This window comes from Sander vitreus, chromosome 7 (assembly GCF_031162955.1).
Source record: "Sander vitreus isolate 19-12246 chromosome 7, sanVit1, whole genome shotgun sequence".
Classification (NCBI taxonomy): Eukaryota; Metazoa; Chordata; class Actinopteri; order Perciformes; family Percidae; genus Sander; species Sander vitreus.
In genome coordinates this window covers 8,669,887-8,693,100 of record NC_135861.1, presented here as the reverse complement: position 1 = coordinate 8,693,100, position 23,214 = coordinate 8,669,887, and the positions used below count along the sequence as shown (strand labels likewise).

General features: G+C 39.5%; 1 protein-coding gene across 5 annotated transcripts in view; it reads left to right on the top strand.

Moving 5' to 3' along the window:
• trim33 (tripartite motif containing 33) overlaps positions 1–23,214 on the top strand; it is a 32,269-nt gene that overhangs the window by 2,698 nt on the left and 6,357 nt on the right. For 2 of the 5 annotated variants that reach the window (XM_078254445.1, XM_078254442.1), the window contains exons 2-19: positions 7,150–7,268; positions 7,964–8,117; positions 8,499–8,631; positions 9,313–9,429; positions 9,578–9,692; positions 10,992–11,138; positions 13,212–13,329; positions 13,697–13,986; positions 15,574–15,768; positions 17,155–17,211; positions 17,446–17,646; positions 17,936–18,068; positions 18,531–18,594; positions 19,281–19,434; positions 19,631–20,061; positions 20,363–20,474; positions 20,555–20,629; positions 21,334–21,486. In XM_078254445.1, the coding sequence (XP_078110571.1) occupies positions 7,150–7,268; positions 7,964–8,117; positions 8,499–8,631; positions 9,313–9,429; positions 9,578–9,692; positions 10,992–11,138; positions 13,212–13,329; positions 13,697–13,986; positions 15,574–15,768; positions 17,155–17,211; positions 17,446–17,646; positions 17,936–18,068; positions 18,531–18,594; positions 19,281–19,434; positions 19,631–20,061; positions 20,363–20,474; positions 20,555–20,629; positions 21,334–21,486 (2,768 nt within the window). The remainder of the gene's footprint in view (positions 1–7,149; positions 7,269–7,963; positions 8,118–8,498; positions 8,632–9,312; positions 9,430–9,577; positions 9,693–10,991; positions 11,139–13,211; positions 13,330–13,696; positions 13,987–15,573; positions 15,769–17,154; positions 17,212–17,445; positions 17,647–17,935; positions 18,069–18,530; positions 18,595–19,280; positions 19,435–19,630; positions 20,062–20,362; positions 20,475–20,554; positions 20,630–21,333; positions 21,487–23,214) is intronic. The other 3 variants (XM_078254447.1, XM_078254446.1, XM_078254444.1) reach the window with 2 other exon arrangements.

The following is a 23,214-nucleotide window of genomic DNA, read 5'->3' as shown; positions in this document are numbered from 1 at the left end:
GAAGGCAGCGCTGCACGTCAAAAAAGCTGGCCGATGCCCATCTTAAAGTGCCCATATTATGCTCATTTTCAGGTTCATAATTGTATTTTAAGGTTGTACCAGAATAGGTTTACATGGTTTAATTTTCAAAAAACACCATATTGTTGTTGTACTGCACAGCTCTCTCTCACTGCTGCAGATCCTCTTTTCAGCTGGTCTCTGTTTTAGCTACAGAGTGAGACCTCTTTTCTTCTTCTTCTGTACTATCTTTGATTGCACATGCTCAGTAGCTCAGATGTAGATCATGTCAGCTAGCTAGCTCCATAGACAGTAAAAGAGAGGCTGTTTCTCCAACTTCGGTCAGTTACAAGGCAGGATTAGCTGGGAGACTTCTAAATGAGGGCGCACATGGAAGTAGTTCTTTAGTAGATAATGGTGAACTTGTGTGTGTTGTTGCAGTGCTTTGCTATTGAGAACGAGGTAGCATGCTAACGCTACGAGCTAACGGTTGCGGTTAGCCAGCTCGTTTCGGCTTGTGACGTCACAAGCCGTGCCGATTTTGACCAGCTGACCCAGAGACTGAAGGCAGGACACATTCAGAAACCGTATCTCGCTCAGAACAGCATGGATGGATTTTTTTCAAAGTTTGTATGCGTGTGGAAGCACCAGAGACACAAAAGAACACCCCAAATCCCAGAAAAAGTGTTTTTTTCATAATATGGGTACTTTAATGCAAATTAATCCGTTGAACGCGACGCGACTATCCAATAGAAGTAGACGAAAATCTTTCAAACTGACCTTTGTCGATCTGAAATGAAGACAGATTCAGCAACTGTATGGCCTATTTATTGCTTAAAATGTTTTCAGAAACACGTTTCGGTGAACTGTTTTCGTAAAATACTAGATCATATTCCGAACTGGCTGCCATTACTGTCGTTTTGAAATTTGGGAGTAGCCAGACCCATGTGACGCGTTCGTACAATCAGCTGCCGGTCAAGGGCATGGAGCATCAACCATGGATGTATTCCATTGCGACACCACGCTTCAGTTGTGTTGCCAAAGTGGATCTGTACCGTGGCGCTGATAAGATTTTTTTTCTTTGGTATTGAATGACGTGGCATTTTTTGATACTCAGGAGGAAATTCGGTCAGTGCCTAGAAAGTATTGAATTTGGTACCCAGCCTTAGAAATGAGGGACAACAGATTATGATTTGTTTATTAATCATTTATTTGACTCCTACAACACATCTAGACTGGGATTAGACTGTTGCCAAGCAAAACAAACATTTTCCTGTACACTAGCTTGCTACTTTGTGTAAACTAGATCTCCATGTCACCGCAGGCTAGCTACTTTGTGTCATGTGATCTGTATTACCTCTTTCACACCAATGACCAGGGTCGAGCCAGGGTTATGAGACCCGTGTTAGACCCTTCTTTTGTCAATTCAAACCAAGCCAGTCAACACGGGTTAATCCCTGGTCATGACAATTCAGATACGACCTGGATCACAACCCGGGAGCGATGCCATGCTGGAAATGGGTGGTAGGTTTACATGTCGTAGCCTATTCAGAGGACAGCTAATGTTGTCGCGTACTCCTGTCCAGCTGTACACCAACAGAACTAGTGCTTTGTACTTGAATTCCTCATTGTGCAGTAGGCTCTTCTAGTTTAAACTGCAGACAGCAGAGACGTTGCGAGCTCAGGTGAGCAAAGAGAGAGAGAAAGCAGAATGGTGCTGTGAACGAAATAAATAAAACGGTATTTTCTGATTGTTTTACAGCGGTTCCGTTTTAAAGCACAAATAAATAACCATCAAACACTCAACAGATGATTTTGTAGAGACAGACACTTAATTTCATTCTCATCTGCATTTCATTCTTCACAGGTGCAGCAGTAAACGAGGAAGTTAGCTTCTCTAGTTTCAATTTATACACATTTTAGGACAAGGGGATAACTTTTCTCTTGGTTTGATTACATTAAAAGTAAAGTTAGGTAAAGTAAAGCTGTCGGCTTCCCGACTTATTTTAAAAATACAGAGAGGTTCGCGTGAGCCAGTTTTACAGTAGTTATGTTTTAAAGCACGGTGAGACAAAAGCTGCTATCGCACCGCTTGTTTAAAGGCTGCGGCAACCTTTGACAATTGGGTCACGACTGTGCACCCAACCAACCATCTAACCAATTACATAATTTGTCCTGACCTGGTTGTTAGCAACTCTCTTCTTGTGCAATTCACATTGAAATCTACCTGCCTCCAAACCATGTCTGACAGAGTCGGTCAACCCTTTCAAACACAGTCAACCATGGTTGAGCCCTCGGTGTGAAAGGGACCAGTGAAATAAGAGTCTGTTAACTGTCTGCTTGGTGGCATGTGTGATTCCAACGAGTTAACAGCTTGATCAGACAGCTGTTGCTTGCTCTATCGTATCCTGCTCTCCAGACTGTATTCAGCTTGGTCTTCTTAACAAACTAAACGTCAGTTTTTATATATTGTTAGCGTTAGCTTCATTTTTGAGCCGAGTGCTGGACCCGGCAGCTCATGATACCACAGTCATATGAGCAGAACTGGAGGTTTGCACTGAAGTGTCCAGGCTTCTGTCCTTCCATTATCTCTTCTCACGACCATCTATAATTTAACCTAAATGTGGAAATGGAAATATGTTCATCTTTGCGGCACAAAGTCTGTTACAATTTAAGATAGGCTAACTACCCTAATGTAATGTAGTTATCAGAACACTTGTAATGCGGAGTGATACATGTATAGTTAAAAGTCCCAGTTATGTTATACTGTCTATCAACACTCAAGGAATGCCTCTTGTCCAACCATCCAGGATGGTTGATGTCATGGACAATTGTGAGGGCATGGCTTCATTAAGGTCTGTGATGTTGGGTGTAAGGGAATTAATTATTTTGGAGGCAACGTGTGATCTTGATGAGTTTGATTTAGTTAGAAATGGTGAGCATGTTGTAGAAACGGAGGGAACGGTACAGCAGAATGGGTTGGATAATGCTTTTGTAAAGCAACAGGAGTTGTGGGGAAACAGAAAGTAATCTGAGTTTACGGATGACATGTAATCTTCGCTGAGATTGTTTATGGATATTTGTGACCTGTTAATCAAAACTGACATTGTCTAAAGTGAGTCCAAGGCATTTGAATTTGTTGAGCTGTTCTACTGCCTTGTTCTAGATGGAGATGGGACGCAGTACAGTGTTTGGTGCGTTAAAGACAAGTTCTTTTGTTTTCTCTATGTTCAGATGGAGGTAGTTGTCAGTGCACCACTGTGTGAAATAAGAAATGCAGTGTTGATAGGCTGTAATGCAGTTGTTGTTACTGAGTAGACTAGAGCTGGGTGATATGGAGAAAATCAAATATTATATTTTTGACCAAATACATCAATGTCAATATTGTAGGGTTGACTATTGGTGCTTTCACAAAATATTTACACAATGAGATTTGTGATAAATAATCATCAGTAGTATGGATATAATGACTAAGTGGATAAAGGCAAACAATAGAACAGCTAGAACAGTCTGGTAAGTTCCGAAAGTTACATCACTTTACTGTAATGCAGCCTTTAAAACCAGTAAAAGACAACATCACGATATTACGATATCCACAATTTAAGACGATATCTAGTCTCATATATCAATGTTGATATAATATAGATATATTGCCTAGAGACGCACCGATTGACCGGAATTGGCCGGTTTTCATGTGATCGGCCATGACCGGGGACCGGCCGGTCAGTCTGACATATGCCGATTTTATGCCGGTCAAATGCTGTAAATAAATAACATTGTGAAGGCTACCATACACAATGCATAGGAATCTTTTATATATATATACACACACTATCAAATAATAATAATAATACACCCACTATTAATTACATTATCTTAATGCAGTGTAAATACTGTAGCATGTAAATAATGCACATAAAATACAAACGTGAGCAAGGGCGTTCAACAATCGCCATTATATCAAATCAACAGCCACGTGCAACCTAGCTAGCAGGTGAAGAACACAAACAACGAAATCACCAGCTAACAATGAACTGACAACATAAGTTATACGACTTATAGTTCTCAAGGACGCACACACGCGATTTCCACTGGCTAGTTATCCCTCGGACAGCAAGTCCGAACAGCTAAATGTATCACTTTTTTTTGTTGGATATTGGATGTGAAAAGAAGGAAATGGTTCTTCCATGACATTACACTTTTAGATGTGTGTGTGAATTTCCCTCACCAGGAGTAATTTATATAGTTCTATTTTATAGTGATCAATTATCTTTTCAAAAAATGTTCTATGCAAAACGTAAAATTATCTATTAAAGAAAAGATAGAAAACAATATTTTTGTGTGTTCTGTAAAGTGGTTAGAAAAAATGAAATCGGAATAGGCTAAAATTGTGATCAGCAGGTCAAACTCAATGAAAAATCGGAATCGGCCTAGAAAATTGTAATCGGTGCATCTCTAATATTGCCCAGTCCTACAGTAGACCCGCTATGGGAGTGTTATCTGAATATGCATAGAATGTGGTGATGGGTGAGGTGCTGATGCAGTAGTTTGTGTACAGGGTTTAGAGAAAGGGACTGAGAATCAAGCCCTGAGGGGCTCTGGTGTTAGTGATGATGGCTGGTGATAGTTCCAAAACCTGCTATCTTTCCAAAATGGCAGTGGTAACTAACAGCATCATTCATAGTTTTTCAGGGACAACCTTCATTTAATATATCCATGGGGATAGCTGGCTAGTCCCTTAGCTAGCTTGCTTGTTCCACCATGTTTTAATGCTACAGTGGTTTTAGTAAATGAGCCAAACAGCTGACTGGTGAACAGCGGCAGTGCTGGCTCCAGAGACGGATAAGCTAGCTAGCTAACTAGCCACCCCTAATGTTAGCTTATCCATCTTCGGAGGAGCTGCTCACAGCTCTCCTCACAGCAAAGTAGTCTGCCAGTGCTGTGGAGAGCGCGGGGTGAGCTAGGTATAGATAATGTAACTACAACATCCATGTTTAACAGATGGGAGCACTGGCAGTCTACACAAAATAACTGTCATATTTCAAGTTCAACGAGGGGACTCTCACAAGTGTCTCATGGTGACATCTCAAATTACTCTTTTATTCTCCGGTTTGTAGCTTTTTGTGCAGAGTTTTACCTCCCCACAGTACCTGCCAGCCATCTAAAATTGTATCAGTCTCAGTGGAGAGTTTCAATATCACGTGGTCTAAATGCTGTTTTCAGAAAATTAGTTTTGGTTACAGGAGAAATTCAGTACCACATAGTCTGAATTGTATTTACACAAAGGATTGCTTCTGGGGGTAAAACTGGAATATATTGTTTGTTTTAGTTTTTTTTTTTTTTTTTTAAATTGCCTTTAGTAAATAATGTGGTTAATGTTATCTCACTCAGCACTACTACTTTTTTTTACTGTTTAAGTCTTTGGTGGTCAGTTGCTGCAAGACAGCAGTCATACTGTGGAGTTTTGGAAGGTGGGTTCTCCTAATAAACATCATAGTGAACTACACAGCATCTAGCCCAGTCTCTCCACACTATATCCCTCAGTTTCCGAAAGCTGTAACGTCTCAACATCAATTATTAATTGGCCACTTCCACTGTAGCAGTTCAATCCCACAAACAAGTTTGTTAGTAACTAGATTTACAGCACTGATTAACATGACTTCACATAAAGGATTACAAATTATGTCATCCTGCCCCCAGTCAAAACACAGCCAGGCTACTAACTCGGTGTTTCACCTGGTCAGAGAAAAGCTGGGATAATGATAAGTTATAAGATAATATTTTACTGATAGATAATCAGTTAAAGTGCATATTTATTTGTTAATTAAAATACAAAAATGAATGCATTACCCTGTACAATACTAAAATAGTATTCCCCCCCCCCCCCTCATAGTAGTACACATTACATAAAATCTAAATAAAGTGTGGCAGTGTTCATCAAATGTACTTTGTGGTTTCCATATTGTTGTGATTAAGCAAAGTGAACACTGACACCAAGCACAATTGAAATGTGATGATATCTTGTCACTTACAACATACAATATAAGTAATGTCACCTGAGATTTTTTTCCTTTCCTGTGTTCTAGGGAGATTTGGTATTATCTTGATCCCAGTGTAAGTTGGTAGCAGCTCGCTCCAGTCTTTCACTTGTACTGGTGTATCCAGCACATACATTAAGACTGGGTTAATATTTGGGAAGGCAATAGCCTGATTTAGTTAACCTAACCTGTTATTGTTTGGGTGCATTGAGGGCTGTACATTTGATGAATGTACATTAATCCTGTTTTAAAATAAGGGTGTGTGTGTGTGTGTGTGTGGGGGGGGTTGTCAACACAATCCCCATCCAGCTGCTTTTACAACCAATCACTCAGAGGCCCGTGCAGCTGGAGCTTACACAAACCGGCTGTGTGCTGCTCAAGCCAGTGTAGACCAGCTCAAACCGGCTTCAACCGGTTTTAACTCAGCTGGTGGGTGAGGGGAGAATTTATGGATTTATAAGGTGGAGGATGGGTGACAAAATATGCTGACACATTTTAAAACAATTGTGAAGTTTAATATTTTGCATTATATTAGACTTCAAAAAATAAGTGGCAAAGTTAATGAGCTGAACTAATTATTTGTTGGGGTGTATGATTATAGCAGTTATTCAACTAATTACATTTTCAAAGCCAACTAAAGTGATTAAGAGAAACCGTTCTCGTTTGCCCATGTGATTTAATATTCTAATAAAAATGCCAAGGATGGTGAGATGGTGAATCTTCTGGAGACGAGCGCTAAATCAATTAGCCCCCGTAAATAGGTAGTGGGTGTCCCACAGTGGCAAGAATTTTTTAATAACAACAGGAATTTACCTAAAGAAAATTATGGAAATAAGCAGAAAGTATGCTGAAGGCTTCTTATTAATCCTCTTTTGTTTAGAGCAGGACTATTCGTAGCCAAGAGTTAAGGGGGCTTCATAAGAAGTCAGGTAATAACTTTTAAATGGGCTTGCCCTTTATGGTCACTGTGTCTTTGGCTTTATTTCCATTTTTTCTTCAGATCAGTCGTCAATGAAATATCACTCACTAAGCATTGAATGTGTAGCCCAGTATTTGAACTTTAATCTCATTTTCCTTGGTCACCCCTCATTTTCTGTCTCTTTTCTATCTTCAGTAAATGTTATGCGGTGTACAGTGTGCCACCAGGACTACAAACAGAGTGACATTATTGACAACTACTTTGTCAAAGATACCACAGAGGCCACCAGCACGTCTGATGAAAAGGCTGCACAGGTATTTCAAAATGGTTGGCTTTGTGTGTATGTTTAGTACATAATTAGTGTATTTGCATCAATGCTTTGCATTTTAGGCTTTCCTAGAAAATAACCAAAAGGATTTGATTAGATATTGTGTCTGTAAATTGTGGATTCCAATAAAAATATATAGAAATATTCCAATACAAACTAGAAATCTCCACTTGAGTAGCACTTACATACACCAAACTTCCCAGTTTAATTCATATCTATATTCTGAAAGGTTTTACAGAGGAGTTTGTTCATATTTAATTCATAGCCTGATTTATAGAACATTCATACATGCATACATACATTCATTTTTGTATGGCTGTTAGATAATGCCTCATTTGCAATTTCAAAACACTTACAAAATATAAAATATAATTGTCTTAATGTAAGTAATCAACTGAGGAAGTTGCATGGTGATATCTATTAGTTAAATTAGTTTTTTTTACCAGAATGGGTTCTCTACACAATAGTTAGCACTTTGACATCAGACATTTTTCTTTAGCCTCAAAAGGTTTTACATTGTCCCAAAGCATGTGTTAATAAAGTACTGTGTTCATATCAAGGCAACATCATTTGATGATCTGAGCACACATTTGTAGGCGCTGTATCATTCAGCACAGTAGGGATTCTGGAAAGACTATGAGCCCAGTTATTTTATATGCTTATTCGTGTGATCTTCTCAAGGTGTGCACAAGCTGCGAGGACAACGCAGGAACCATAGGCTTTTGTGTAGAGTGCGGAGAATGGCTGTGTAAGACCTGCGTGGAGGCCCACCAAAGGGTCAAAATTACCAAGGACCACAAGATCCACACAAAGGAGGATGCTGACGCTGCCTCTGGTAAGATGGCTGACCCTCACCTTGAAAGGCTGACCAATGTTTATCGAAGCTAAAAACTGCAAAAGCCTTAATAATACTGACCCCAGTTGCAGCACAGTGAATGTGGTGGTGCTGATAGGTTGCCATAGTAACAGTGCTGCAGAGTCTGGCTGCTTAGATGGTACCTCTAGCTGGGGGACCATACACCCTGAAGCTTTAGCCAGAGTTTTCTGAGACCTTTTGTGTCTGTTTATAAACCTTAACTGTCTTTTTTGCTTTCTATTTTTGTCTTTCTTTTGTTCTGTCTTTCCTTCACTGGTTTTTATGACTAAGTTGCCTCTCAATTGATTTCTGTCTCTCCAATTAAGCATCAGTGGTGTCTTTTCTCCTGTGTGTCTATAGAGTCTGTTGGTACGCCCGGACAGAGGCCTGTTTTCTGTCCCATCCACAAGCAGGAGCCACTGAAGCTTTTCTGTGAGACCTGTGACACTTTGACCTGTAGGGACTGTCAGCTGCTGGAGCACAAGGAGCACAGGTCCACACATCTATTTTATTACTCATGAACTGTCATTCTCCTGTCTATAAGCTCCTTTAACTGGTATGGTACCAGTGTTTTTGAACTGCTGGCAAAATTTGTAGATTGCCTACACATTTCATTCATTTCAGTACATTATGAAAATCAGTTGCAGAGAGACCAAATGCACACCAAATATTAGGCCAATCCGGCTATCATGTTTCAAGATGTGTTGGTCATAAACCCAAAGCAGTCCCATTAGTCACCTCCTTGGTAGAGGTAAAAGAAGGACAACAATGGCCCACCAATGTAGTCCTGTCATTCACATTTATTTGTGTAGCTCATTATCAATGCATGTCTCAATGGGCTTCATAGCCCACATCGATAATAAACTGTGGTGGTTGTATAGCTCATCTGTGCTTCCCAGTTGAAGATTGAAAGCATCCATGTTTCGCCAAAAATACAGTTAATAAATTTTTATTAAATTGCTTCGAAGTCTTCACTTCATGAGACTGGACTAACAGACTTGGATGTAAACCACAACTTGACTGGTTGACAGAGGCATACAATTGCAATGGAGTAATTCCGGTTTCCCTTGAAACCTAATTTATATTTTGACTGTATTTCTTATTTTTAACACAATTAGTAAAATCATAGTCAATCAGTTTATTGAAACTACATTGTTTTCCCCTCTACTCTCAGGTACCAGTTCCTGGAGGAGGCTTTCCAGAACCAGAAAGGCTTAATTGAGTCCAGCGTGACCAAACTACAGGAAAAGAAGAACTACGTCCATTACTCTGTCTCTCAGGTGCAAAGCAGGTGCGAGTTTTACATCACCCAGCATCCTCTCCAGTGCTGCCTATTGACATAGTTACTGCATGTCAGTACCCATGGCAATCGGCTGAAAAATGCAGTCAGCATTTTTATTGGTGACTAGGGTCTCTAAATGAAGTGTTTTTTCATCCAGGTTAAAAGAGCTGAATGAGACACATAGGAAGGTGGAGCACGAGATCAAAATTGCAGTATTTACGCTTATTAATGAGATCAACAAGAAGGGAAAATCCTTGCTGCAGCAATTGGAGGTAAGAGAATATTAATTAAGTCAATTTGGCTAAGAGCTGCATAAGGTACTGCAAATCAGTTAGAAAAGATTAGTAGTGAATTGTAATGGATTTGAAACAATAGTTTTTGTATGCATTTATGCAAGCTCATTCTGTGATTGTTGACTCTCTCAAGCCTTGAGTAGGGGTGCATGATATATCGACTCAATATTGTTATCGCGATATTACGTTGCGCAATATTATATCGAAAGTGTCGCGATAAGTATGCAATATTTTGTTTATTTTGTGGAGCGCTGCGTCCCGTCCGTTAGTTGTGTTTGATTTAGAGCCCGCTTGAAACTCTATAATGATCATGTCTCATTGGCCAGTTACCATGCCACTTGCACATGTTAGTACACGTCAGCGCACGGGTCCACTACGTGACAAACCCTATGGAGCGTACCACGTGTGTGCATATTTTGACAGAGTGACCGTGTAAGTGAGGAAATAGTTAGAGACAACAAAACGGAACGAATCAAAAGCGAAAGAAAAGTTCTCTATTTATTTATATATTTTATACTGTCTAACCAGTAAAACATGTCCTGTTCTGTAGACATGGTCGTTATTTATTTATTCATGTTGTACCAGTCCAATATGACAGTTGAAATAAACCTCGTGTTGTAAGAAAACTTGTTCAATTTGTTATGAATCTATTTTGATGCATTTTCCCATAACATTTGTAATTTTACTTATGTTAAAAAATATCGAAATTAATATTGATATCGCAATATTCATAATCGATATCGCAATATCACATTTTGTCAATATCTAGCAACCCTAGCCTTGAGAAACACTTATTTCCATGAAATCCCACCACATATTGAAAATATGGTTTGCAAAAATTCTCTGTGTATTTTGTGTGTCAGTACTCTAGCCTGTATGTATCTGCCCATACAAATATGAGATATCCAACAACACATTTTTTACAATGTAGCTTCCTCTTTCTCATGCATACTTCCCTAAGACAGCCTTGCTGTGACTTATTTCCCCTCCATACCTTTACTCAGTTCTGTCATTAAATCTGGTTTGTTATATACTTGACTACTTTCCCATTTGCTATGCTCTTGTTTTTTTAATTAGTTTTGATGCATTGTATTATCGACTGCTGTAATAACCCAAGCTCCCCACAGGGATCGTTTAAATTTAATCAAATCTAATTATCTAATCCATCTCTATGCATATGCTAACATTTTTGTAATAGCTTAAAGTATTTATTTATCTAGGGCGTTAAGGCTCTTCAGAAGCAGTGCTTTAACCAGAATAATCTCACTTTCTGTCTAGACTGTGACCAAGGAGCGCAGTATGAGGCTTGTGTCTCAGCATAAGGATACCACCCTGCTGGCTCAACAGATCCACCATGTGCTCAACTTCTGCCAATGGGCCATCACTACTGGCAGCAGCACAGCGCTGCTCTACAGCAAGAGGCTGGTATGTTTATCATGAGCCCCAGATGTTCAAGCCAACAGTGTGTGTACAAAACTGAAATTGCACCACAGTCAACATGGCTGGTTTGTAATCACAAAAAAGCATTGCATTTGGCTTTGGTTGGATCCCCAAGTTTCGCTGTACGTGAAAAGAATTATACCAGTTTTAGTGTTGAATTCTAGTTTTGCGGAACGTTTGAGTTAGAGGTGTTGAAATTAATCAAATAATCGATTCATCGAATCGTGGACATGGACGATGCTGCATCGATAATCGGCCGGGCCATAATCAATTATTTCTGTTTACAATTTAATGTATGCCTAACAACCTTTCTGTTTACATATTCTGTTATGTTTTGCACATTCAGGAAGTGCCATGTGCTCAGTGCTGTAGTGTTATGTAACCAATGTATTTAGTATTAGAGCACTGCAGAATGTTTTGTTTTTGAAGCTTGAAAAGCTATGAATTAAATGTCCTATATGGCTTTATTGGAAAAATGTATTTGACGCATCGTGATATCGAGTCGCTGACATGATAATCGTAATCGAATCGGGAGATCAGCGAAGATTCACACCTCTAGTTTGAGTTATGTCAGTCTCATCATCATTTCAGGCATAAACTTCAATCAGATGAAGGGTCGTAGCCAGTATATTGGTATTTTTCCATATGTGATGGATATGTTAACAGCAGCAGTCTAAAGCCGCATTTCAACTGCAACTGGAACTAGGAACCTTCTGAGGAACTCGTTGCGTTTCGACCGGAGGGACTAGGGTCTAAATTTAGTCAGGGGACATTTTCTGGGGCCTTTTTACCCCCCAAAAAGTTCCTGATCAGGGTACTTTCTGAAAGTACAGGAATGTTCGGGGTGGGGTTTGCATGGATGACGGTTGTTGATTGGTTAAACACACAGAGCGTGGCTGTTTCAACTCGCCGACCGTTTAATTTATAAAACCAAGGAGGTACTCTCATATCGATTTAGGAACATTTTAGGACAAGGGGAGAACATTTTTCTTTTTTTCATAACATAGTAAAGTACAATTAAATTGTGGCTTTGCTGTTGGCTTCCCAACTCATTTAAAAAAAGACAGAAAAAGATCGTTTAGATGCACTGAAATACAGGCTGCAGAGATGTTGGCTGCAAGCTTGGGTGATCGAAGAGAGAGAGAGTGAATGAATGGAGCTGTGAATGATAAAAATATAATTCTCTGATTGTTTTACAGCGGTTGCTTTCTACTCTAGTATTTATTTATAACCCATTTATGGCAATGGGAGAACATTTCTCTTTGTTTTTAAAAGTAAATTAAAAATAAAGTCGGGCTTTGCTGTCAGCTTCCTGACTCATTTTAAAACCGAGAGAGATCGAGTGAGCCAGCGGCCACACTGAACTGCCGGCTGCAGACGTCTCTCGGGCAAGTGAGACAGAGAGAGTGCAGCGGTGCTTTGAATGAGAAAAGTAAAACTTCTTTTCTGATGGTTTGTACGGTTACAATTTAAAGCACAGTGAGACAAAATCTGTTTTGTGGTGTTTTTCTTTCCAGTGTATTTTATATGAAACGGGTGGGCACACTGAACTGCAGATTGCAGTGTGTGTTTACCCCTGCGACCACCAGCCCTCATCCAGTCACGTTGCTTTTTACACATAAGCGGACTCATTTGCATAATATTTCCAGATCTAAAAAGTCAATTGGCTCAAGGAACCTTCTAGTTCCTTCAAATCAGTTCTAGAGACTTAAAAGCCCCCAGAATCTTGTGTTGAAACACGGCTTAAGAACATGACATTTTGTTTGGAGTATACTTCTGGATCAGCCTTTTCTAGATTTGTGAAGTTTCAGAACCACCTTTTATCCCACATTATGTGGATGGCTTTTTTGGCTCAAGCATGGAGGCTTCTACCACGTGGATTTAAATGCTGACCACAAGACAGTCAGCAAATGAGATAACTTTAATTACTTTATTTTTGGTTCAGAGTAATGCTCCCAAAGGGCATGTTTACAAGTGGGCTGTTTGTTGCTCTGATAAAGCCAGGCTCAGTAACTGAAAGACGTGTGTGTGTGTGTTGTGTGTTGTGTGTGTGTGTAGATCCTGTTCCAGCTTCGCCAGCTCTTCAAGGCTAGACTGGAGCCAGCTCCCCAAGCCAATGGAGTTGTGCGCTTCTTCTGTGACCCCACCTTCTGGGCCAAAAACGTGGTGAATCTAGGTAAGACAGGCCTATTACCGTATTATGATTATTATCCCCCATTATCTTATATATTGCCTTTCAGTCTCTTATTGATTTATCTTAATCAAGATTAAGAGAGAACAATCTTAATTTGCCATTGACATGGGTTTCATTAAATTTGTATGGCCTTTGCATGCTTATTTTAATGATTCTCCTGATCTGGGATACCAGATTTAGTCTTGCCTTACTGAACAGAGTCATAAACAGCATTGAAAGTTGAGCAGTAAGCAATTGAATAATGTTCCCTGTCGCATAAAAAAAAAATTAAGCAATGTTTCACACCGGTATAGCGCATGTGTACTTTTTTAAAGTATGCTTACTGTTATCCCTCTTCTTATTATTGTAGGTAATTTGGTAATCGAGAAGCCACCCCAACCTGTGCAACCGCCCGGTGTGATGGTAGGAGGACCCTCTATTTCTCCAGGCCAAGGTCACCATGGCAAACACCCAGGACAGATCAACCTGGCCCAGCTCCGGATGCAGCACATGCAGCAGGCGGCCTACGCACAGCAGAAGCAGCAGCAGCAGCAACAACAACAACAGCACCAGCAGCAGATCCAGCAACAGATGCGCATTGCCTCCCAAATGTCCCAGCAGCACGTCAGACAGGCCGGTCCACCAATGGGTCAGCAGCAGGTACGGAAAACAATTTAATAAATCTGTGCTCCAATTGAACACCCTAGTGACTCCCAAAACATTAAAAGCTCACTTCAACATTTTTTTCTTAGTCCACCAAACAATTGTTTTACTAATTTTTATCACATTATTATATCTCTCCAGACCTTGTCAGGTATTAATGGATGACGGTGAGGCGTGAACAGTTGCCCCGCTTATACCATGGTCACTTGCCAAATAAAATATTTTTAAAACATTAGTTTATATTTTAATTTGTTTTACAATTGAAATCTAAAGTTTATCCAAACAATAACTCTGTTTCCCTGGTTAAGCCTGAGGTTTGGACTAATACCTGGAACAATCATTCCCGTCCTATAAGGTTCTTATGCAATGCAAACGTTGTTCACGCCTCCAGGAAATAGGAAAGACCTTAGATACGACTTGCCACCCTTAGCAATGGGAGATATTTATAGTCCGCTCCGCTCGTAGAACCCTTCAGCTGAGCTATGAACCAGAAAAGCTAACGCTATGCTAGCAAGATCCAAAGTCAATAACATGGTGTACAGTTGGCAATCAGTCAAAATAATTTGACAGTATGTTGAAAAACAAGACAAGCCAGCTATCCAGCCATGTCATTGTCCCCAAAACAATATAACGACTTTTACGAACAATGTTATCCGCGATGTGTAACGTTACTGTCTGCTCCAGCCTGAAGTGGCGACCTGAACAGTGAACGGGATGTCGGATAACATTATTTGCTGTGAAACAAAATCAGTTCAGAGGGGCAGTATAACTTACTTCTTGCAGCTTGTGTGTTAGCGCCATCCTGTGGTGTTCAGAGGCAGTGTTGGAAATAACAGATTCACATTTCCTTTTTGTTTTAATGTAGCGCATTCATTTAAAACAGTTTCACCAGAACTCCTTCACTAGGTGTCCTCCATCACTTTTTTATGGACACCCTGCAGCCAATCAGAATTGAGTATTCACCCAGAACGTGGTATAATTTGTTTTAATTTAAGTTATGTTACATTCCATTCTGTGAAAGCTGAACACCATAAATTGTTGTAACATTGTTTTCCTTCCTGAAGATTTACCTTGTCATCGAAGTGAATGCAGCGATTGTTAGAAAATGTATATATTCTTGTGTGCCTCATTACACCTTTTAGAACATTGTGAACTGAACCCTGCTTAGGTTCTCCGAGTGCTCGTAACTGCTTTCTGAATTAACTCACAGAGGTCAAGCCAGTAGATGGTGAATATGAACCACAAGACAATCGTGACAATCAATTGTTTTATAACAAACAGTCAAAAGCCTCAAAATATATGATTTAGTGCAACAGATCTTAGCATTTGAGATGCTGCAACCAGTTAATATTTGTAATTCTTTAAAGGATAAATGTCTGAAGTGATGAATTGATAATTCAAGTCTTCAGTTTGTTTTCTGTAGATCAATAAATCTACTCTACTCTAGCACTAATTATATGTTTTATTCCTTTAATTGTATGACACTGAGAATCGCTTGCTGTTTGCATGAATTGCCATGGTTGTGTTTATCCATTATATTATTATTATCTTATTTTCACACAGTCTGTGTATGATTTTTAACAGCCTCCAAGGCTCATCAGTATGCAGCAGATGCCGAGAGGGCCTGGCGGTATGAATGGTGGGCCAGGTCCCCCCTTGTACCCTTCCTCCCATCATATGCGTCTCCCGGGTCCACCGCAGGGCCGAATGCCCACGGCTCAGCCGAGACATAATGGACAGCAGTATCCCACCATGATGCAACCTCAGCTACAGAGACAGGTCAGTGTAAACACACTTATGTTTCACTGTTTGGAATTCAATACACAGATGCAATTTGATTATTTTACAGCATACTTTGACCGTTTGGATTTTACATGTGATATTGTTTTTTGTCTAACACATTGTTGCTGTAATTTTTGTAAACTGAAACTGGTGTCCTGATGTATTAAAGATTGTTTAACCCAAAATGTATAGATATAAAAAGTAATTTGGGTATATTTACAGATATTGAAGTGGGGTTTCATTTGATTTTGTTTGTTTCTGTAAATATTCCGGGGCAACCCCTCCAACAAGCATATCTAGTTTTTCTAGTTTGTATTATTGTGGTTTTTATTCTTTAAAGTTGGTTAAGAATAAGGTATTATTGCTGAGACCAGTTCATTGTTTTTTTCACCAGAGGGAACATCATGATGTCCTAAATGTTGTTTATGTGAAAAAACGCACATATGGCTCTGTTGTTACCTGGATATTTTAAAAACTCTTTATTTGTAAAATCTGTATCAATATTGAAAAAACGGTATTGGTCAGCCAATCCTTTTTTTTTTATGGCTGAATAATTGGGAAACTTTTAGATGTATATTATATGCTTAAAAAGAAGGCTGTTAGCACTGTAGTACCGCTATCATTGTTAACTTTCTCAAGTTTTGAGTTCAGAGCTGTTTACATCCATGTTAACTATCTTGCAGTCTTCTTTCCTGTCTTTGTCGGCACATTGTAGCATATTTTGGTGTGTTACTTCCACCTGTTCATGAGTGGAACAGTGGGACACCATTGGTAGAACTGTTTAGGGCATGTGCTTCCTCGTGTGTATGAACGAGAAACAAAACAGGGACCCTTGAGAAAAAACAGCTGCGTAGCACTACTAGAGGTTTAAAACTCCACAGGGAAACCTTTTTAAGTAGTAGTAGTGTCTGCCAATTTTAAAATTTAAAAAGCATAGTCCAATTCACATTCAGTTTGAATATAATTATGGCAGGGTTGTACTTGGAAGTGCACTGCAAACTATTTGTTTTGATTTTTATTTTGGCAGTAATAGTGCAATAATTCAAACATGGAAATAAAAATGTGATCAAATGATTTCATTTAAATACTAGCGTACCTAAACACCCATATCCAAGATGCAGATGAGCTAATTAAAGCAGAGTTAGAATACATTTAAAAAAATTACATTTTTTTAAAGTTGTTTTGCATGAATTTTCAAAGTATTATTCAGTCCTGCTTCACACTGTCTTACTAATGTAAAAATACATATAAAGCTGATTATTTGCTCAAGTCAAATAACGTGTTCAGTATTAAAAAAAAATATATTTTAAAATTGACTGCCTGCATGTAAGATTAGGTAAGAGAAACCTCCACTATATCCAGCCCCTTTTTCTTTGTGTCTAGATGTCTATAGAATCTGAGATGAGCCACCAAAGGTTTCGTTTCTTACTACAATCAGGGGTTTGGAACCTTTTTCCTACTTTGTTGTTTGTGTCTTGTGCAGCATGTCACCCAAATGCATGATCATGCATTTTTACCACAAATTATTTACTGATAAAACTCTGAATGACCTGTGTCATTGTTCCTGTTGTCCCTCCTTTCTTCCCTTCTTTTTTCTTTCCGGTCATTATCCTTCCTACCCTCCTTTCTATGGTTTTCTTTTCCTTGATCCCTCCTCCCTCTTTTTCTGTGCAGCATTCCAACCCAGGGCATGCCGGCCCTTTCCCGGTGGCTTCCCTCCATAATGCCAACCCCACGAGTCCCACCAGTGCCAGTATGGCAGGTGCCCATGCTCACCGCGGCCCTGCCAGCCCCATCATAGGTCCCATCGAGCTCATCCCCTCCGTCACCAATCCTGAGAACCTGCCCTGCCTACCTGAGATCCCGCCCATTCAGGTGCGTGCATTATTACCATGTTTTTGTTGTTTGGGACACTTTTAGATTTTTGTCAGACTAATTAATTTTCAAATTAAAATGAAATCAGATGGAAGTTTACGTATCGCATATTTAGCATAATGATAAACATTAACAAACATTTTGAAACCAAGCCAAATGTATAACATGTGCTATAAACTGGGAAAGGTTTGTTGAAGCACAACTACAAAGTCTAATGTGCTGCATGAGGAGACCTCTTGAGTAACTTAATTCTCTGTTGATATTTTCCCTACCTCTGTGCTTTTTCTAGCTAGAGGATGCAGGTTCCAGCAATCTTGGACACCTCCTGTCTCGCTACATCACAGCCAGCACACAACATCACCTTGGCTCAGTGGACATGAACCCCTCACCTGGACTGTCCACACACTCTCCTGGATCTTCAGGTACCCTCACGTTCATGGAGATGGATTCCCATTCACATCTGACAGACATCTGTTAAGGGCTTTTTTAATGCTTTATTTCCTGCTTTCTAAAGTTGTCCTAATCACATTTATGATAACATCACAGACTTCAGTGGTAGGGCCTAATGTCACAAAGAGCAGCCATTGGCTCTAACTGTCAAATTCTGCCAAATTATCAAATGTGACTTTTTACACATATGTTATACATTGGAATAACTGGGTTTAATGTATAAGCCATTTCAATTTAATTTCCACAAAATTACACTATATCATTACCATGCTATAAAATGATGTAATAAAATATTGGCAATGTTGCCCACCCCTTCATTATATCCAGTATCTCCTTCCTAGATACTGTGTACATTTACTGTCATGTACTTGTACACAAGAAGTAATCACTGCTGCTTCATCAACACCTGTTTCTTGTCTCATTTCTGTCTGCAGGTCTGTCGAATGCCCACACACCAGCACGGCCTTCTAGCACGTCCAGTACAGGCAGCAGAGGCAGGTAAGAACATATGAAGGTGTTTTTAGTAGCAAAACACCACACAAAAAAAGTATTAACACGCCAAAGCCCAGGTTAACTGATTCAATAACTTAGACTCAATTAAACTTTTAATTTTTGCAGTGAGTTACACTGCTAAAAATTATTTGGTGGGAGTGACACAATTGGAGTGAGCACAATTAAGCAACAAGACTTGCTCAAGCTGCAGGCGTTCTAACAGCAGGATGGTGATGAGGTCATGCCACATAACCCTGTCTATGTTGCAGCTTAAACCAGACGCTTGAAAATCAGCGGCTGGGTCAAGGACAGAAGGTGGATGTGGAAGTATGAAACCTCTTGTCTCACACTATAAATTAGCATTTTATTAGTTAACAATTAATTAGTGTAGCCTTTCCCTAACCTTAAGAAGTTTTAGTTGCCTAACTTTAACCCCAATACTCGTTTTTGTCACACAACAACGCACCAACCCCCCTTTAAAAATATGTTGGTTTAGTTTTGCCTTACTTTACATACTTCGTTAAACACTACTGGGCCAAATGAAACAAGCAAGCTGTATCTTTGTCCTGTGGTTGACATAGGGACAGGAACAAGTATAGTCTTAATTAGTAGTTAATTGGTTTGAAGTTGTTAATGAATTTAAACAATTGCGTTAATAGTTTCTGCATGTGTTGTTTTTGTGTGTGTTTAAGCTGCAGCTCTGCAGGGAGGGCAGGGCCAGGAGGTGGAGCATCGGTGGAGCAGGTGAGGGTGAAGCAGGAGCCTGGTACAGACGACAGCTATAGCTGTCCAGCTTCTTCTCTGAAGACGGAGCGGGGCAAAGATGCCGGGAGGAGTGCCTGCATGGTATGATTTCTGACAGAATCCATCAGTCTTTGCCTTCGACATACTCAGATATGCGCTGCTTATTAATAGGAAATACATAAAAGATTATACATGTGCTCGGACAGTATTGTAAGATATATGAAAATAAGACAATTGTTCAGAATATACTCGTACTGTCTTAAAACCGTCTAATGTTTTTGTGTGCATTTTACCCCAGATGAGCAGTCCGGAGAACAGTCCCCTTCCTGTCTTGGGAGTCGTAACTGCTGGCCAAGATGCTCTCAAGGCTTTAGGGGAGCACATCAAAACAGAACCCCAATCTGAGACATCTTGTTCTGGACTAAATGGCTCCAATGCCGCCACGTCCTGTTCTTTCACTACCACTATGACCGCCACTACCTCGTTATCCTCCGGGAACAGCAGCAACACAGCAGGCACTCCGCTTACTAATGGAAACTTAGACAAGGGGACAGAGACCAAAGGGGGCGGGGCGTCGGCTGGAACAGGCAATTCTGGTGGGAAAGAGGACGACCCCAATGAAGACTGGTGTGCTGTTTGTATCAACGGTGGTGATCTGCTGTGCTGTGACCGCTGCCCCAAAGTGTTTCACATGAAATGCCATGTACCCACCATAAAAATCTTCCCAACGTAAGTGATCAGTATAGGTGATTTTTTTTTTTTTGGTGGTGTATTTGGTGTTTAACTGCTGTGTAACCAAAGTTAATAAAAAAAACAGAAAAAGAAAAGACTTGCAGAATGTATGAGATGCAACACTAAAACCAGAACATGTTTTAGACATTGACAACGTTGATACCTGATTTGTAGTAACAGGCCCATACAAGCGGACCATTACACCACTCAAAACATTTGGCTTTGGCTGCTGTTAATTGACCATGCAGATGAAATATAATGTTAACATAATATCCTCTGTGTGATTTTTGTGTCTCAGGGGTGACTTTCTCTGCACATTTTGCCGGAGTCTAATCACCCCAGAGATAGAATACTGTGACGACAGCAACAAAATCAAAGGAGAGCAGGGCCTGAGTCCTGAGAACCAAAGGGTCAGTACAGCTACCACACCCTTTAAGGCCTCTTTGTGATTAGTACATCTCTGCTAATACGCTTCTTCCTCTCTCTGCAGAAATGTGAACGCCTCCTGCTGCACATCTTCTGTCATGAGCTCAGTGTGGGCTTCAGGAAACCTGTTCCTAGCTCTGTAAGTAGTTCGACAGGACTTACGCACGCACACACACCCACACACATAGTTCAAACACTACCTGATGGCACAGGTCCTATATATTCTGTCCTCTTCCTGTTCCTCTTGTTTCTTATGTGGTGGCAAAGGTTAATTTGTCTTTCTTTGTTTTTATTAGTCCAAGAATGCTCTCGTTTTTTGATTGCACAAACTCACCAAGGTGTTTGAAGTAGACAGGGTTGTCACTTGGAATTACAAAGAGAGAAATATTGTGAAAAGTTGTGAAAAAAACTTACTTTTGGTCAAAATTCCAATATACTTTTACCCCTTTTGCAAACTAAGACAGTTTTGAAATGCAATGAAAACACCTGTTAGCACCTTTTTTGTGTTTTTACTTTGAATGAGTTTGTATGTTGCATTTGTTTGTGGATACATAAACATATAAAAAGGAAATAAACTATAAAGCAAAGTACCGTACTGCAACAGACAAGAACATAAAAATAATATTATAGAAATATTACAGTAAAATACACTATCAAATATATACAATGGACCTGTTTTAGGATAAGTTAACTGGCTTTGGAGTTATCTCATTTCTGTTTCGGTTTATCTGCCAAACTGTAAGCCACATTGTCCTCCACCTCTCATGTTTAATGCAAAGAGAAACTTTTTGACATCCTCTGAAATAGTTAGAGACGTTGTCTAATCCAGTTTTGTTCAACTAGGTGCCGAACTACTACAAGATTATCAAGCACCCCATGGATCTGAAGAAGGTGAAGAAGAGGCTGCAGTTACGAAGCTCCCAGCACTACCAATCTATCCAGGAGTTTGTGTCCGATATGCGCCTGGTCTTCACAAACTGTGCAAATTACAATGAGGTGAGCAGCATGAGTCTTGCGCCTGCTTTGGGGAAGTGTGTGTGTGCGTGCGTGCGTGCGTGTGCGTGTGTGTGCGCGCGTGCGTACGTGCATGCATGCATGCAGACAATGGGTTAGTGATTTGAGTTGAAGTTAAAATTGCCACTAGCTACTTAAATGGCTTAGATTGAATCATTTGACAATTTTCATGGCCAAAAAAATACTAGGCTAACACACTAGGCCTTTTCAAGAATAATTATTTTGCAAAAACGCAAGTAAACAATAAAATGAATAGATAGAACCAGAAGGACCCCTTACAAGATAGATAATATACACCCCTTATGCATGCCTCTTTGGAATAATTATTATAGTCTTAGTTATGTGAAAGAACACCACAAGAGAATTGTATTAGAAAGATATTAAACATGCATTAAAATATTTACATAGAATACCCATAACACTATATATATACACACACACACACACACACACACACACACACACACACACACACAGGCTAAATAAAACATGGATTCTGATTAAGGTATTTAAAATAATATGCACTAGACACACACATTAGAACGTGATCTATGAATTATTTTAGATTGAAACGTCTACTTGTATATGGATTTCATATCATGATGTTAAAGAATCAATGGATAAAAGAATTTGTATATTAGTACCAGGTATTGTATATCACCTCAATATATTAGTCTAACCCTGACATTGGAAAAGGAGGTGGGAAGGGGTGCTATAGCCTGCAATGTGCATACAGTTTTATACACCTACTAACACTGGCTGTTGGAGGGTGGAGAGGAGAGGCGTCTCTCTTCACACTGGCTTCAGGAACATTGTCTGAACCCTGTACCCTTGTCTGCATCACAATAATACATCACACGTTTGGTTTTTAATAGATCACTGTGGTCATATTCTTCTATGGGGAAATTATTTATTTGAATGTATATTGGATGTGTTTATTTCGTTTGATTATTTGGTGTGGGTATTAGTTTAATTGCTTATGATCTCATGTACCCTCTGTGTGTAATACAGACTCTTGGAGAGAGTCTTGCTTGATATGTCAACTTGACAAATCTACTATAAAGCATACTGTATATGATACTGTATTACACCTTCCAACCACACGAGGGAGCTTCTATTTTATCAAGAAGTGAACAATGTCTGGAATAAACCCAGACTACCCTGAGACATCATTTCATTTGGCTAATGTTAATCTTAAAGGCTCTGAGCTGCAGGACAACCTCACCATACGTGCAATATTATTATGAAACCAAAATTAACAGCAAGCAGGGTTCTCACTTAAGGATGTTTTGTAATGTTTGATACATCTTGTGTCATTTTCGTTTGCATGACTTACAAATATAGACGAAGACATTTAAAGCAGAAGGACATCAGTGTAATTAGTAAGTCATCAATTAGTGACTATTCAGGTAACATAGGTCCACCCCCATGGCAACACGCACAAAGGGCTAGATTTTCAAGATAGATTGAAGCTCTTTTCAGAGCTGGAGACTTTAAAAAAAATGTATTTAACTTATAAAAATGATTTGTGTAGTTGAAGAATCAGTTTCGCTTTATTAACAGAAGCTTTCTTAAGATATTTCTTCAAACATTTGGATGAGATAGGGCTCTGTTGTGCAATTAGTCAGCTTTGGTAGGTAATTTGTTTAAATGGGAACCTGTGTACACATAGCATATACAAACAACAAAAATCTAATATTTCTAGGTATG